At 41.7% G+C, this 18,275-nt stretch overlaps 2 protein-coding genes across 3 annotated transcripts in view; one reads left to right on the top strand and one right to left on the bottom strand.

The window, feature by feature from the left end:
• The window catches only part of LOC138211957 (integrin beta-like protein C), a 5,587-nt gene extending 73 nt beyond the window's left edge, over nt 1–5,514 (top strand). The window contains exons 1-11 of one of the 2 annotated variants that reach the window (XM_069172168.1): nt 1–131; nt 260–456; nt 675–815; nt 1,613–1,751; nt 2,327–2,504; nt 2,687–2,828; nt 3,266–3,409; nt 3,745–3,797; nt 3,890–4,003; nt 4,202–4,278; nt 5,203–5,514. The exon at nt 1–131 is cut by the window's left edge and continues 73 nt beyond it. In XM_069172168.1, coding sequence (XP_069028269.1) covers nt 18–131; nt 260–456; nt 675–815; nt 1,613–1,751; nt 2,327–2,504; nt 2,687–2,828; nt 3,266–3,409; nt 3,745–3,797; nt 3,890–4,003; nt 4,202–4,278; nt 5,203–5,298 — 1,395 coding nt within the window. In that variant the 5' untranslated portion in view covers nt 1–17 and the 3' untranslated portion in view covers nt 5,299–5,514. The remainder of the gene's footprint in view (nt 132–259; nt 457–674; nt 816–1,612; nt 1,752–2,326; nt 2,505–2,686; nt 2,829–3,265; nt 3,410–3,744; nt 3,798–3,889; nt 4,004–4,201; nt 4,279–5,202) is intronic. The other variant, XM_069172169.1, reaches the window with a different exon arrangement.
• Nucleotides 5,515–10,689: 5,175 nt separating this feature from the next.
• Nucleotides 10,690–17,938, bottom strand: LOC138211959 (palmitoyltransferase ZDHHC3). The gene is made up of 9 exons (XM_069172171.1): nt 17,814–17,938; nt 16,641–16,729; nt 12,709–12,782; nt 12,449–12,561; nt 11,803–11,864; nt 11,561–11,681; nt 11,341–11,413; nt 10,985–11,150; nt 10,690–10,865 (listed from the first exon to the last, which is right to left on the bottom strand). The coding sequence occupies exons 1-9, from the start codon at nt 17,936–17,938 to the stop codon at nt 10,774–10,776; spliced, it is 915 nt and encodes a 304-aa protein (XP_069028272.1). The 3' UTR covers nt 10,690–10,773.
• Nucleotides 17,939–18,275: the final 337 nt, after the last annotated feature.

An 18,275-nucleotide genomic window follows, 5' to 3' on the forward strand; every position in this document is an offset into this window, starting at 1 on the left:
AGGCTAAAACATTCACCATGTTGCTCTCTGGGTTGTTGCTGCTGCTGGTCTGCAGCACACAGGCTTCTCATTTTTATGGCACAGTGATAACCTACTACCCCAAGAACACCAACGCGGATGGATCTGTCACGGTTCGTACGGTTTCTGTCTTCATTCATTCATTTATCTATTCAAAATTTGACAGGACTCTTGTCTTCAATCTTTTTCAGGTGTTTTTATCGGTGATGTTGTCATTAATGTCTTTGCTGCGATACTACAGGTGGTCCTTCGCTACAAGCTGAATTTCCACTCCTGCACAAATGCAAGCTGGGCGTGTCTCAGTGGGAATTGTGGGAACGAGAGTGTCATCGGGGGGTTCGTTGTCGACACAGAAGACAGCGGAAACAGCATAGAGTGGTGTCAGACTGAGACCATCTCGACCCGGCTCGTCCCCAGCAACGCTCCGTTCCTGCTGGTGTGAGTGCACAATTAAAAAAGCAAAAAGTCCACTGGCTCACTGGGATCAATCAATACAAAATAGAGACTTTCAAAGAATCCAAACCTTTTCCCCCAGAGAGCTTCACTGAACGCTGTGGTACCAATGAATGAATCTGGTTGTGGGAAATCAACGTTGTGTCTTCTATCAAACCTCACATCACCGTTATTACTGACTTTCCAATAAACTTTGGCCGCAGGTTTGCCAGCAGTGGCTGGATACAAGGCATCAAAAATGGCATCGTATCATGGAGAGCTATAACGCTGGTGGAACTGAAGAACCGGTCAGACACAGGACGAGCCAACTCGTCACCCCAGACCACCATGCTGCCTGCCGTGAGGTAAACCCACTCTCTCTGAATGTGTGTGTGTGTTAGGTTAGGTTAGGTTAGGTTAGGTTAGGTAGTTACTTTATTAATCCCTGAGGAGAAATTTTTTTCGCTACAGCAGCATACAGAAGCAATAAAATAATAGTAGAATAATAGAAAAGCAATAAAATAGCAGTAAAAAATATAAAATATAAAATGCACAGTATATACAGTATATACAGTACAGTATATATCTATATATATTATATACAAACAACCAAGAAACACAGTCAACAGTGTTATTGTTATGTGATGGATTTTGCCAGAGGTGAGTTATTGTACAGTCTGTATGGTGTGTGTGTGTGTGTGTGTTTGTGTGTGTGTCTCTACTTTTTTTTGTTTGTAATTATATACAATGTTTTGTGTCATGTTTCAGTCTCAACATTATGGCTGTTTGTGCTGTGCTCTCAATGGAAATGTTGATTGTCACTGTTATTTCCAGCAATAGCTTCCAAATCACAGCTTTTGCATCACACCCACAAGTTTGAAGGGGAAATGTGCTGAAATGTGTTTAAGGTCAACTTCAAGTTCCTGACGGTGTAACCTGAAAATTCTTCTGCTACAAATGTTGAGGAACGAGTTGGTCCAGGTCACAAGCAGTATCCTCTTACAACAGAACGACGGTCACTCGTTGGACATCTTTCACAGCAGACTGACTGGTCACAGTATGGAAAGCTCAGACACCGTTCATGGTGGCTCAGTTCCTTTCAGTGAAAATGAATGAAGGGGGCTTAAAAAAAAAAAGACAATATTTCTTCCTCCTCTCTCAGAGTTCCTTCAAACTGCCAGAGAGATTTCGACTTGTTGGCGTTTGACCCTGATGGAGACGAGGTTAAATGCAGATATGGAAACGATTCACTGTTCGAGTGTAACCCCTGCACACCGCCGTCCGTCCTCAGCCTCTCACCGGTACGTAACAACTGTTCAACTCAAGTCACATGAGGCAGGCAGAAAGTTGGTTGTCTAAATAATTAGCTGTGGAAATATAATTCAGATTGATATGTTTGGTACGAGAGAGTAAAGTTTGGTTTTCAACAAAATTGATGGGATTGTTCTGTGAAGATGACACTGTTACAGTTCTGTCATGGTTCTGTTTTAGACGCGGGTCACTTAGTAACCTTTGACCTACTGTAGTTCCTGGACAATAACTTAAACTAATCTCAAGATGAAAATGAGCTGGCTAACTCAAAAGCGATGCTGCTGTATGGGGTGATCAATTTATTTTTCCATTGCCAAGCTAACGTTACGGCTAGCTTGTATTAGCAGGTACGGGACCTTGACTCCTGTTACGAAGCCCAGTGTGTCCAAAACACTTTAACACCTTGAATTAACAAAAGTCCTGACTCCGACACACTGTCTTGACACAGACTGAATTCGCACACGGTGTAAGTGGGGTTTATATGTACAGTCTTGTATTTCATTACCTTACCAGATAAATATTTTGGTTATTTTTGACCAAATGTCCTTTTTTTGTGCTCCCCCAGTCCTGTACTCTGTCATTCAGGCCCACCAACAGCAGCAATGAAGGTCCGTACGCGGTGCAGCTGGTGATGGAGGACTTCCCCCGGCAGACCATCAGCCTGACTCAAACCAACGGTTTGCAGGAGGTGAAAACTACCAGCGACGCCATCAGCAAAATACCGCTCCAGTTTGTTGTGAGAGGTATTCGTCCATATTTTGATAGCTGCAATTTATAACTACAAAGAGCTGAGATTGAACCCGGCATTTGCAAGAAATGTACTCGTCTGAACCAAAGCGAACCATCTGATGGATCGACCAGTCAGTGTTTCAATCCTAAGAAAACGTCAGCATGGCTGACCTGCTTGCTTTCTGCCTCGTTGCAGTGGATCCGGCGGTGCCGTCCTGCACAGAAGGCCTCTACCTGCCCAAGTTCCTGCCTCCGACTCCGGCCAACAGAGCTCAGCTCTACACCGCTGTCAATCACAAGCTGGAAATCACCATCAATGCGGAGGCAACTAACTCCACGTAAGTGAAAAGAAAACACATTTAAAAGACTGTAAATGTTAAAATACCTTTTGGTTTATGTACTTAAGGACGGTCTCTTGTACTTACCCACATTAACAGGCAAACAGTTTTCATTTCGTTTTTCAACTAAGGAATCTGATCTTATCTGTTTGACTGGAGAGTGAAATATACAACCGATTCTTTAGCCGACTACTGACTTTCAAACCGACAGAGAAACAAATAGTTTTCAAGGCTAATATTGGTTTGACCACCAAAGCAACCCGTCCCAAAAACGTCCAAAGATTCCTACCAAGGAAACAAAATTAAAAAGAAAGGTGAGAGCGGCACACCAGCTGCTAAAACTAAGGGGATCACGCCGACATGGAAAACAACTTTGCTCCATTTGTAGGTGTTTTGGAAATGTAACTTGACAAGCCTTTTGTCTCTGTTTGTTAAAGGATCCCTACAGTGCTGTTCAGCGGACCGATCAACGTCGCCAAGAACACATCAGGATCCGGACGGTTCACTCTGACATGGACGCCGTCTGAGAGGGAAGATGGAGAAAGCCACCCCGTCTGTTTTGTCGTCCAAGCACTTTACAAGTCAGTATCTTGTCCTGTAGAAATACCTTCAACTTAAAGAAGTGACTTTTAGCACAAGCTTTAAGCCAGTAATACGTTACGGTATACAGATGATGAGCACAATCATATTAGCTTAGCATGAAGATTAGAAAAAAGGGAACAAACAGAAAAGGTAGAAGACGCGCTTCCATCGCCTCTAAGGGCTCGTTAATTAGTGTTTTAAAAATCAAAGTGTCAAAAGGTCATCTTGTGGCTTCACATGGGATGTATCGTGTGTGTGGACGTGTGCGCTGCCTTGAAAAGGAAAAACTACCTTGTATATTCATGGAGCAACGGTGTCGATTTATTTTCCACAGTACAATCAAGTATCACTCTGAGCTTCGATGCGTCATTGTGAACGTCGGAATCGGTAAGTCGAGGCCTCCCTTGTTTTTCATACTTTGATTTCCAGTTCTTCTTTCCTGGATTGATAAGGTTCGCATGCAATTTGATTTTCTGCAGTCACTTCTACAGACCTACCAATAAATATGACCGCTCCTCCGATAAATTCAACAGTGGCTCCAACAACTATCACCACACAAACAACCTCACCAACAACAAACCTCTCAAACACAAGTGAGTATAACAACGGATGAATTTCTGAGGACATTTACGTAGTTTGGGGAAGCTAAGTGAGAACAAAGGCATTTGTACTTGTGTCACGTTGGCACATCAATCGACTCAAATACAATTTGCACATTAAGGCCCGTGATGTGAGCTCAGTCGCAGCACCTTCCTTGCCTGCATCGTAATGCTGATTCACTGTTGTTCCAGTTGTTGTAGGTCTGAGAATGAAGATCTCCACTTCTCTACCACTGACCGAGGAAACGAGCAATATCTTCTCACAAAAGGTAAGTCTCTTCTCATGTTTCCTGCACGCCAACAACAACAATCACAGTTTCGGCCAAATTGGTATCTCCCCGTGATGCACTGAAAGCTATTTCCTCAACTTCACATTGTTTGGTATCTTGGGTGTGGTGATGCCAAACCACTGGACAGGACATAGACAGGAATTAATCAACCCCAACAGGAACAAAATGTAAATACATCAGCAGCACTGAAAAAGATGCAAAACAACAGCTCGCTGGCATGTTTTTGCTAATTTAGACATTCGAATTTGAGGTCAAATGTCATCAATGAGACAAAAGGAGCCAACCTCCTAGTGGCACTCGGTGGTATTGCAGCTTAAGGCACTTCCGCATCGGCCTTATTTTTAAGAGAAGCTACGTCCACTCTTATGAACAGTCTTTGGTCTAAACATATACGTTTATATATATATACTATAGGGCTTTAGCCGGTCTCTAATTTTGTGTCATTGTTGTGTTTTGATCTCATATAATCTGAAACCTTTCACAAACATACATGACTTTACTTGTAACATACTTTAACCCGGGGTTGTTTTGCAATCGACGGGTCGGAGACCCCTGCTTTAGTCACTGTACAGGATTATTCATCTCAGGTGGGGATCATAAAATTATATTTGCAGAGAAATTTAATAAAATGTTCATTATGTCCAGTCGCAGTTTGTTTAGGCGCCAACATGAGCTCATGTTCTCTCGTGTTGATTTTGCTTTGCCTGCAATTTTCAGGTAAATTTACCTTCATCCTGTTGTGATTTGTGTTTAGGAAGTGCTCACAAAATTCCTTTTGTATTAGTGGCTGCAGGTCATGTGACGTGTTGAGGTCTTGAACAGACAGATCAGCTTTGTTGCTCAGTATTATTGTTAAGATGTTGAACTGATTGTATCTCAGCAAGTGCGTGTTTCCTCCTCCAGCTTAAAGAGGAACTGATGAATCGAGGGCTGCCGTCAAGCATCGAGGTTTTCGTCGGGAGCTTCGGCACGGTGGAAGTTACAACTCCTGCTGGTTGATCATGGAAACACAGCCGATGCATGAAGGGAGACATTTTTTCCGAACTTTGCTTTCAGCCTCCTTTCTTTCTCTTTGAACATATTTGGAGTCCTAAACTTGGTGATCTGGAGGTTTTTCCTCCAGTTTTCATAACTCTTTTAGTTTTTTTTTTAACACTTAAATCTATAAAATCAAATCTCCAATGACATTATCTTCAATAAATTTCTGCAACAGCTCTCCACTGTTTTTGCTGATGCATTTCATTTACACTGCAGACTTACATAATATTCAGAAAAATGACCTAAAACTTTGATGAAAACAAACTCCTGTAAAAAAGACAAAGGGGACGCGAGTCGTTTAAAAGACATCCGTTTTACTTGCAGTTGAACGAGTCAGAGCAGCATATCAATAGGAATAATACACAGGTCACGGTTTCAAGATTGCAACATGTTATAAATAAAACATCAGTCGGTTGTAAACTTGTTCATCATGAAGTCACATGATATTAAAGTCGTTGGTTTTCTTTGCAGGGCATTAAACACATTTCTTTTCAGCCAACCAGCCAAACAGACGAAGAAGTTCAGGAGCCAAAAAGGGCAAAATATGAACTTCAGTCTGGAAGAGCTTTTAATATTGTTGAAGAAAATGCTTTTTGAATTGAAACCTGAGCTCCTCCAACTAAAACAAGTTAAAGAAGAGTATGTTAAAATTAGTATTTTTGGTTCATCATTTTAAATAAAATTCTAGTAATTATATGTATGTTTTTTCTGTTAAATTGTATCTTATAATATTTACAACTTTTGGTCAATTACAGGTCAACAAGCACAAAGACTTCATTTGTAAATGTCCATCTGAAATCAAAGTTGAATGATTAAGTGTTTGGCTGGTGGCGAACTTTTAATTTAAGACCTGCTTTGTTTGTACACATTCCTTCCCGCTGTCAAGTAAAAAACAGCTAGTGGGGTGCGCTTGTTTCGTTTCAGCCAACAAGAGTCACTTTTGTTGGGATGTTAACTGATGGAATCGGTGTTAAGGAGGCAACTGCACCAATGAGGATGAACCGAAACAAGCGCACCTCGATGATTCAAAAGAAAAAACCCAACAGATCAACTGCATTTCTCAAGAGTCGATGAAGCAAAGCTAGCACCCTGATAGTTAACAAACAAACACACACACACACACACACACACACACACACACGCGCGCGCAGTTTGAAATGTTTTGAGGTGTTTCGACACATGTGAGGTGCAGCTGGTTTCATTAACAAAAACAAAAACAAACATTCTTTGGACCAAAAACGTAAAATTCAAGGTGAAACAAATAAAAACCTCGCGTACCTCATGGTTATAGCTCACAAAAACATTTCAAACCTCGTTTCGTATTACCCAGATCGAAAAAAAACACAACTCTGAGTTTCAGTAACTTTCCCTTTATGAGAATTTCACATCATGGATATAAAATATGAACCTTCATATGTACAGCGAGCAAAAAACCCAACCTGGGCGAGGATTAACTGTTACTGTCTGTTTGGAGAGACGCTACGAGAAACATTCAGGGATCAGTATTCATTTCAACGCCATCAATTCATTTATCTCCTGCACTTATTATAAAAAATATACAAATAGCAATAAGGCAACTTCTAGCTTGGAGGTCGCTCGCTTCCAAAGCGTTCACACTACGGACAAAATGATTAATAAAGCACCCAGAGGCCATCCATTTACCAAGAAATTTAAACTAACGCATGTAACAAAGGGATTTTCGGTGCTTGAAAAGAACAAATGAAAAGCAGGATATGATGAGCGTAATGTCATGTTTTTTTTTTGTTTAAATCTGCATAAATAAAACTCGATTGGACGAGTAACTTCCAATTTATTCTAGATTTATAGCAGCTGGTCCACCTGTTGCCAATCAAAGCAGTAACTGAAACCAATGCAGAAATATCTAAAGAAAAAAAATCCTGCTTAAAAAGAAACTTCAAAAAATGTAGTCATTATGGTTTCAATCGCTAATTGAAGCCCTCTAAAATGTGGTATTTCTTCTCGTCTAACTCGATAGGAGGCAGAAGATAGAAGTTTACGTTTCCTAAAAAAATTTGAACTGTTGCTTGAATGCAAAACTTTTTTTTTTTTTTTATCATTTGTTGAAACTTGATTTTTGTTGTTAGTTCAGATCAGAAATTGCATAAAAGCAGCAACAGTCAAATCCAAAATACAACAAAGATTCTGGTCAATACGGTCGAGTTCTATATTTCCATAACAAAAAAAAAAAGGATCATTGCAAAAAGTCAAAACAAAGCAAATTTGATCGAAACGCTGTTAAATAGGAAGAACAACACACCATCAAAAATATGAACCAAGTTGTTCACAGTGTAAACGCAGCTTTACAAACCTTCAGACGCTGAATGTCTCATAACATCTCTCCAATATTCATGTTCATATTTTACCATTAAACATGTTTGAAGTTAAATTGAAAGACTCTTTTATCAGTAAATATCTAAAAACATGTCTGAGTACGATAAAAAAGGCAGATCAGTCCATGTGGATGAAGTTAAAAATTCACTTTATACATCCTGACATCTGAAAACTGTCGTGAATACTTTATCTAAATTCATATCATCTGATGAAGCACTTTTCATCATGTTCAGCCCAGGTCGGACTTATAGTTCACAATTACCGTATAAACAACCCTAAAAACAGGCCGAGGGGTGAAGCTGCCTTCAACATTTCAGTGTTTTACAGTTCAGCACAATTCTTCAGTTCCTCTTCTACGATCTTTGTCTGACAGCTTCAGTCCCGTTTTAAAAAACGTGTGCGCTTGAATAATGTTTTGTTGAGTATTGTTGAAACTAAATCAAGGCTTCGCAACCTTTTTCTTGCTTTTGACCCTACTCATACTGTAGTTCAGCCATTTAGCCTACTTTAGATTCTTTTTTTTTTTTATTATTATTATAAACTCTTTATGTAAATATAGGAACATGAGGAACACTAATAGCTAGCACAGTTCTTGGTGGAGTTAACTCCGCGGAATAGTTGGAAGCAATAAATAAGTTGTGAATCGTCGTTCACTGAGATGCAGCAGGATACTGACCGGTGTGCTGTCGTCAAAGGGTTTCACCAAATACTCCCCGAGGTTAAAAATAGACTCTGAAGGGAGTAGAGAGTCAACCGTTGTTCTCCTTTTTGTTCTGTTGCTCCCTTGACCTCCCTTTGTTAACTCTTTTATTGCACCGTTTGTGCTTGTGTGTCCGGTAGTCGTGTAAATCTGCAGCAGTTCAGTTAGTAGCACGTCAAACTCGTTCGTACTTCAAAAACAACACCGAAATGAGGAAGAAGACAAAACAAAACAAAACACACACAAAAAAGAAAAGGAATCTCTTTGAGGAAAGTCGCCGTTAACCTGTTTGCTCTCGAACGGCGACGCTTCACATTAAACTCCTGATATGTCTTTTGTTTCTAGTGTTTGGGGGGTTTCAGTTCACAGGAAGCTCGGACGGTTTTAAAATTCAAGAAATACTTGAATTAATAGCGTTCCTGTCATGGTGTCATTTTTATCTTCAGCTCGAGAGTAAAAAATAAATATAAGGAATTAACCTTCATTGTATTTTTGGTGTTTGTATTCAGGTTTGTTTCACCTTAATACGACTGCAGTATAAAACTACGTGGCCAGAAGTATGTGGACGCTCGGCTTCGGTTTGGGGCCCGCTAGTCCGTAACGTTGAAGACTACAGTTTCCGTTCGACGTCGATCATTTGGGAAAACCGTTTCCTGTTTTCAACGGGACAAAACGAAGGTCAATAAAGGAAACGGTTCCCCCAGTTTGGTGTGGACGTTTTCAGCTGGTCTGAACAGGTCTCTGACCTCGACACAACGACAACACAGACGACATCGAGCGGATCGGACGCTGTGCTGGTGGTGGTTTCCAAAGCGAAGGCGGGCGGCTTCAATAAGGCGCCTTGTTTGTTTGAGACGTGCTAATCGGATGCACGGCGTGAATCAGCTGAGCCGTCGGATGATGCAGCTGTCAAGAGAGCTTGAATTCTGCAAAAATATCACCTCAAACATCATCGCTTGGCTAAAGTTTGCTTTCAGGATGTGGTGTGACCCTCTCGTGCAGCAGCAACCTTTCGAGTGGCTGTTAATCAGCTCTGCACATCGGACGGTCTGTGACTGGAATATAGGAACAAGGACTTCATCAGCCTTTCAAAATAAGAGCTTTAGATGCTGTTTAATTCATGTTCATTCAACACGTAGACCTGCTGGATGAAACAAACGAAGAGACGTCTCTGACAACTGGACGTGTGGAGAAAACTCATTCAGATCATAATTAGACCACATTTCCCTCCAATCCCGTCACTTCCTGTTTTTTCCGCTTGTTTCCGATTTCCTCCAGAGTTTTATTTGGTAAATGAGGAGTTACTTTTGTTAATAAAGCGAGTTTTGTTTGAAAAGACGTACTTTATGCCGTTGATACTTTCAGCACAGATTCTGCTGACGAGTTGTTTTTGCGGAATAAAACGCGGGAATTAAAAAAATGTGGCAAACTGCTGCAAATATGGCCGAGTTTGCTTGAATTTGCGTTAATTATTGCGATCGCGAGATCCTTTGTTGTACTCGGGTTCCCCTTTGAATACTTTTAGGACTTGTGTGAAAATCTGATGATGTTTCAGGTCGTATCTATACAGAAATAAAATGGTTCACAAACTGTCAAGCACCAGTAAGGTGTACGTTCAGGTGTCCACATACTTTTGGCCATAAAGTGTACCGTCGTCGACATTAAAGCTTGACCTGTGAGTTCACTGAGCTCCACCACTGCAGGCGGGAAAATCTCCAAAATCTATATCGGCTTTAAAAAAACAAAAAAAATTCCTTCATCAGAGCATCTCTGGCAAAATATTTAAAGCTTGACTTGACGGTGATTTAAAAAAAAAAAACACAAACAAAAGTTCACCCAAATGATGATGTCACAGTGTCCTGACACACCTGCAGCACATCTGTACGTCACCGCAGCAACACGAGAGGTTCAATCAGTGTCGCGACTCTTTTCAGGAAATAACAACACGTGCTTTCTCTTTCGTAAGAATCTCAGCCTTCATGTCTGCAGCTATCTGGAGTCGGTATAATATAAATAAAATGTGTAAAGTCCCCAGAGGGTCAATTCTCCCCCTCGTATTAAAAGAATCAAAGACTGCTGGTAGTGAAACAGCTGATCGGTCGTCAGAGCTCGTTCCTCAAGACAGGAAAGAGATCTTTCATGAGTCTGAGGTTGAACTTCTGTTTCGGTCCCGGCGGTGAAAGTCACACAGACTTCATTCATTCGTCTAAGATAGACACACACACACACACACACACACACACACACACACACACACACACACACACACACACACACACACACACACACACACACACACACACACACACGAGGTCCCATCACAGTTAGGCAGAACAAAATCATTTTCTCACAAACCCCTCCCTCGCCGTCCGCCCGGCCACAGGTCAGACGTCGTAGTCGGGCAGGGCGGAGTAGGTGATGCCGCCGACTGACGGAGGACTGGAGTGGAGGGGGAGGAGCCAGCAGAAGACCGAACCTGACGAGAGAGAAAGGGGGGAAAAAAAACAACAACAAAAAAACCAGATATTTCAGCTTCCTGTTTTAGAAAAACTAAAAAAAACAACCGGAAGGAGACGAAAAAAAAGCCGAACGCACCTCTCCCGAAGACCTCCCGCAGCAGAGCGAGCTTGGGCTTGCGGGTGTGCGGGAGGTGGTGGGGCGGCTGCGAGGAGGACGATGACGACGAAAAGTTTCTGTCCTTGATCATCAGCCGGTTCTTCATCTGCTCGATGGGAGTCTCGTCTGTGATGATGGAGACCAACTGGGAGCAGAGATCCAAAGATAAATCGGATTTTTCTCGCCTCCTCCTACGTTTCCCAGAACTCCTTTCAACAAATCCCGCCGCACACGCAGCAGAAATGCATCTCAAAAAGGCCTTTTTTTTTTTAAATGAAGGAATCTGATGTCATCACAAAGAAAACCACAGGAAGCAACTGAAAGCGTGCGCGTACCTGATCGTAGAAGATGACCATGACGAACACGCCGAACAGCACCGACTCCACCAGGAGGAGGATGTAATGAGTCCTGAGAGGAGACGAAGAGAAAATAAGCAGCTGGCCGACCAAGCAGCTCAACAAGAGACCAAACTAACACGCTTCACGAAATGCGAACATGCTGACTCGACTGTTTTGGTCTCAAACTGCTCGTGTTTCCTTTTTCCGGAGGACTCACACTATCAGATGTTTGCTCGGCGTCTCTTCGTCTTCTTTCTCCGCGTCGACTTCCCTCTCGTTCCTGATCCGCCACACCCACGCCGACACCACCAGCACCATGGAGTACAGGCTGGCCATACCTGCACGGAGGCACGCCATCACACTCAGCTTCTCTTTCCTAGTTTTAGTGTCCAGAATCTAATCTGATCTTGTTCCAGCACTACCTGTATAAACCTGGAGTAGTTTTCTGGATGTACTCACCGGTGTAGAAGAGAAACTGGATGAAATATTTCTGGTTTAGTTCCCCGACACAGTTGTTGATCCTAAAAAAACACATGTTAGAAAATGGATGGAAACAGTAGAGGATGGATGATGGATGGATGGATGGATGGATGCATGACAGATGGATGGATGGATGGATGACAGATGGATGGATGCATGACAGATGGATGGATGGATGGATGCATGACAGATGGATGGATGGATGGATGATGGATGGATGATGGATGGATGGATGGATGGATGGATGGATAGATGATGGATGGATGGATGGATGGATGGATGGATAGATGATGGATGATTGATGGATGGATGGATGATGGATGATGGATGATTGATGGATGGATAGATGATGGATGGATGATGGATGATTGATGGATGGATGATGGATGGATGATTGATGGATGGATGATGGATGGATGATGGATGGATGGATGATGGATGGATGATGGATGGATGGATGATGGATGGATGATGAATGATGGATGAATGATGGATGATGGATGGATGGATGATGGATGGATGATGGATGAATGATGGATGAATGATGGATGATGGATGGATGATGGATGGATGATTGATGGATGGATGATGGATGATGGATGATTGATGGATGATATCCTCTCACCAGGGACAGTGGTGGTCCATGCGTCGGATGCACCTCTGGCAGACGCGGCAGTGATGCGCTCTGGGAGGTCGGTAGGTTTCACAGCGGCTGCACACCGTCCAGCCCTCGCAGCCCTGGAAACACAATTTACACAAATTACACTCCTGACTCACAAGTCCAACTTTTAATTCTGAGCTAAAACCAAACTCTGACAAACAGTCTGCATTGACAAAAAAAGGGTTTTAGACCGAAGAGAGCAACATGAAAGTATATTTACTCACTCGCTCGCTCATCCGAGACGACTGGGAGCGGAGGTCGGAGAAATCAATGGCCATGTCGGGAAGAGGCACCATACCTGAACACACAAACACAACCATACCTGAACACACAATCATACCTGAACACGCAAACACAACCATACCTGAACACACAATCATACCTGAACACGCAAACACAACCATACCTGAACACACAATCATACCTGAACACACAAACACAACCATACCTGAACACACAATCATACCTGAACACGCAAACACAACCATACCTGAACACGCAAACACAACCATACCTGAACACTCAAACACAACCATACCCGAACACACAATCATACCTGAACACACAAACATACCTGAACACACAAACACAACCATACCTGAACACGCAAACACAACCATACCTGAACACACAACCATACCTGAACACTCAAACACAACCATACCTGAACACTCAAACACAACCATACCTGAACACACAATCATACCTGAACACACAAACACAATCATACCTGAACACTCAAACACAACCATACCTGAACACTCAAACACAACCATACCTGAACACGCAAACACAACCATACCTGAACACGCAAACACAACCATACCTGAACACGCAAACACAACCATACCCGAACACACAATCATACCTGAACACACAAACACAATCATACCTGAACACACAATCATACCTGAACACGCAAACACAATCATACCTGAACACGCAAACACAATCATACCTGAACACGCAAACACAACCATACCTGAACACGCAAACACAACCATACCTGAACACGCAAACACAACCATACCCGAACACACAATCATACCTGAACACACAAACACAATCATACCTGAACACACAATCATACCTGAACACACAAACACAATCATACCTGAACACACAAACACAATCATACCTGAACACACAAACATACCTGAAAACGCAAACACAACCATACCTGAACACACAATCATACCTGAACACACAAACACAATCATACCTGAAAACGCAAACACAATCATACCTGAACACACAAACATACCTGAAAACGCAAACACAACCATACCTGAACACACAATCATACCTGAACACACAAACACAATCATACCTGAACACACAAACACAATCATACCTGAACACACAATCATACCTGAACACGCAAACACAACCATACCTGAACACGCAAACACAACCATACCTGAACACGCAATCACAACCATACCTGAACACGCAATCACAACCATACCTGAACATGCAAACACAACCATACCTGAACACGCAAACACAACCACACCTGAACACGCAAACACAACCACACCTGAACACGCAAACACAACCACACCTGAACACGCAAACACAACCACACCTGAACACGCAAACACAACCATACCTGAACACGCAAACACAACCATACCTGAACACGCAAACACAACCATACCTGAACACGCAAACACAACCATACCCGAACACACAATCATACCTGAACACACAATCATACCTGAACACACAAACACAATCATACCTGAACACACAAACACAACCATACCTGAACACGCAAACACAACCATACCCGAACACACAATCATACCTGAACACACAATCATACCTGAACACACAAACACAATCATACCTGAACACACAAACACAACCATACCTGAACACGCAAACACAACCATACCTGAACACGCAAACACAACCATACCCGAACACACAATCATACCTGAACACACAATCATACCTGAACACGCAAACACAACCATACCTGAACACGCAAACACAACCATACCTGAACACGCAAACACAACCATACCCGAACACACAATCATACCTGAACACACAAACACAATCATACCTGAACACACAACCATACCTGAACACTCAAACACAACCATACCTGAACACGCAAACACAACCATACCTGAACACGCAAACACAACCATACCTGAACACGCAAACACAACCATACCTGAACACGCAAACACAACCATACCTGAACACGCAAACACAACCATACCTGAACACGCAAACACAACCATACCCGAACACACAATCATACCTGAACACACAACCATACCTGAACACGCAAACACAACCATACCTGAACACGCAAACACAACCATACCTGAACACGCAAACACAACCATACCCGAACACGCAAACACAACCATACCCGAACACACAATCATACCTGAACACACAATCATACCTGAACACGCAAACACAACCATACCCGAACACACAATCATACCTGAACACACAATCATACCTGAACACACAAACACAATCATACCTGAACACACAATCATACCTGAACACGCAAACACAATCATACCTGAACACGCAAACACAATCATACCTGAACACACAAACACAATCATACCTGAACACAAAAACACAATCATTCCTTGAACACACAAACATACCTGAACACACAAACACAATCATACCTGAACACACAACCATACCTGAACACACAACCATACCTGAACACGCAAACACAACCATACCTGAACACGCAAACACAATCATACCTGAACACAATCATACCTGAACACGCAAACACAATCATACCTGAACACACAAACATACCTGAACACACACAAACACAATCATACCTGAACACACAAACATACCTGAACACACAAACACAACCATACCTGAACACACAACCATACCTGAACACGCAAACACAATCATACCTGAACACAACCATACCTGAACACGCAACCATACCTGAACACGCAACCATACCTGAACACGCAACCATACCTGAACACGCAAACACAACCATACCTGAACACGCAAACACAATCATACCTGAACACACAAACACAACCATACCTGAACACACAAACACAACCATACCTGAACACACAAACACAACCATACCTGAACACACAAACACAATCATACCTGAACACACAATCATACCTGAACACACAAACACAACCATACCTGAACACACAATCATACCTGAACACACAAACACAACCATACCTGAACACGCAACCATACCTGAACACGCAAACACAACCATACCTGAACACGCAAACACAATCATACCTGAACACACAAACACAATCATACCTGAACACACAATCATACCTGAACACACAAACACAACCATACCTGAACACACAATCATACCTGAACACACAAACACAACCATACCTGAACACACAATCATACCTGAACACACAAACACAACCATACCTGAACACGCAAACACAATCATACCTGAACACGCAAACACAACCATACCTGAACACGCAAACACAACCATACCTGAACACGCAAACACAACCATACCCGAACACGCAAACACAATCATACCTGAACACGCAAACACAATCATACCTGAACACGCAAACACAACCATACCTGAACACGCAAACACAATCATACCTGAACACGCAAACACAACCATACCTGAACACGCAAACACAACCATACCTGAACACACAATCATACCTGAACACACAAACACAACCATACCTGAACACGCAAACACAATCATACCTGAACACGCAAACACAACCATACCTGAACACACAAACACAACCATACCTGAACACACAAACACAATCATACCTGAACATAAAAACACACGAATCTGAAAGAAGTTTGCACGTACAGCTAACTATAACTATTTATTTTTTACCAGATATTTCATCTAGGTCAGATCTATGTTTTGTTTTTTTGGTGAAGAACATTTTCACAATCATTACTTTGTCCATCCTTTTTTAATCATTTTCTATTTTTAAGGAAAACAAAATTTTAATTTCTCTTTTTCTTCCATACATTTTCCAGGAATTTGAAAACTCGTCAAGAAGTTTCCAAGATTTCCTGTAAGAGCGTGAATTCTGGTTACAATGCATTTCAAGGAACATGGTCCTGGAATAACGAAGACAAACTTATCAAGCGGTTTACTGACCAGGATCTGAGAAGACAGCTTTGGAGTGGCAGGCCATCATCAGCAGCAGAATCAGGTTGAACACTGAGCCGTGAAGAGTACACCACACACTGTGGGAGAGACAGCAAAGGAGGCTGAATACACACAAAACAACTCCTTTACTGCCTGAAAAATACAATCTTAAATTGGTCTTTTTATTTCTTTAAATATCAGTTCATTTGCTTTATGAATATTTTGATCCATAAAATCTAATAACAGAGCTTCAAAAGTTAACAATGTCAACAACAACACAAAACATTTCTGTTATTCTATTAGATTGATTAACTTGCTGATTAATTTCTTGATCAGTCAGATAATTGTTTAGTTTGTAAAATGTCAGAAAATAGTGAAAAATCTCCAGCAAATTCCCTCGAGAGAAAAGATCATCAAATTTGATTATTTTGTTTAACTAATTCTTTTAAAAAAAAATTCACAAATAATTTTAACAAATGAGAAGCAAAAACAGAAAAGGGAAGGTTTGGGATTTTTGCAAGAAAAAACACAAATGATTATCAAAATATTTGCTGATTAAATTTGGTTTTAATTGTTTTACTGATCTAAAAATAATAGTTAAAAATTATAATGATGTCACTTGTATAAATAATAACACTTTTCTTTGGCTAACTAAGGAAATGGCAGCACATTACATCATAAAAGCTAATTTAGTAGATTGCAGAAGGCTTTCATATAGTTTTGTACATTCGCCGAATTAAAGGGCACCTCTCGCTGATTTTAAAAACCATTGTGGTTCAGGTTTTAGAAATCAGGATCTTTCCGAGACACGCAGGGAAATATTAAATCACAAGAAACTTGAATGACTTCAGGAGACGAGTGAAACCTGCTGAAACGACCGAACATGACGGATTGTTTTGATGCGGACAAACGCCTCAAAGCGCGGAAACAACCTGGAAAACAACCTGTTGCCTGGCCTCACTCCAACACAAAACCCCTCACAAACACCCACCGAGACACATTTAAATACAAGCAGCTGGGAGGGAGAACAAAAAACGAGCTTTTGTTTCGGTTTCGCGGAGAAGAAGCTTGAAGATGCTGTTGGACCTGTCTGCTGTGAAATGAATGGAGGCAGCGCAGAGGAACGGACGCCATGTCGGTCTTTTAACGGTTTAAACGACACAAAAACACAAAGCTACCGACCTGTCCGAGTAGGCGGGGGTGAGGACATACTGTATGACCACGTAGTCCGCGTAAAACACGCTGAAATAAGTTAAAATCAGACAGATAACGCCGCAGGGGTCTCGCCTACAGCGAAGGAGCGCCATCTTTTGCAGGGCTCCGCCCCCTTGTCCCCCCCAGCTTCCGGGTGACGTCACGACAAAACCCGATGCTGCCTTCCAGGACCGTAGGGAAAGGTACATTCAATTTTAAAGGGCCAGGTAATTAAATTTAAGAGGTTTTTGTGCTTGTTTATTTAGCTTCAAGAATGAAAAAAATACATTTAAGAAATTCAACTACCGTTTTCTGGATAATCTATCCTCACTTTGTATCTCTCACTTAATATCTTTATGTTTAAAGTACAGAGATAAAATGTAGAAAATAAATCCCTTACAATCTAAAAAACCACAAAGAAAATTCAAAATAATATTTTAGACATGTTTC

The sequence above is a fragment of the Embiotoca jacksoni genome, unplaced genomic scaffold, assembly GCF_022577435.1.
Source record: "Embiotoca jacksoni isolate LCO1_2020_lvr unplaced genomic scaffold, fEmbJac1.0.p SCAF_51, whole genome shotgun sequence".
Taxonomy (NCBI): domain Eukaryota; kingdom Metazoa; phylum Chordata; class Actinopteri; family Embiotocidae; genus Embiotoca; species Embiotoca jacksoni.

Coding starts and splice junctions, on each gene's coding strand:
- LOC138211959 (XM_069172171.1), bottom strand. CDS start 17,938: ATGGCGCTCCTTCGCTGTAGGCGAGACCCCTGCGGCGTTATCTGTCTG. Junction 11,682..11,802: donor CCAGTTTCTCTTCTACACCG/GTGAGTACATCC, acceptor GCCTCCGTGCAG/GTATGGCCAGCCTGTACTCC. Junction 11,414..11,560: donor CCGAGCAAACATCTGATAGT/GTGAGTCCTCCG, acceptor GTCTCCTCTCAG/GACTCATTACATCCTCCTCC.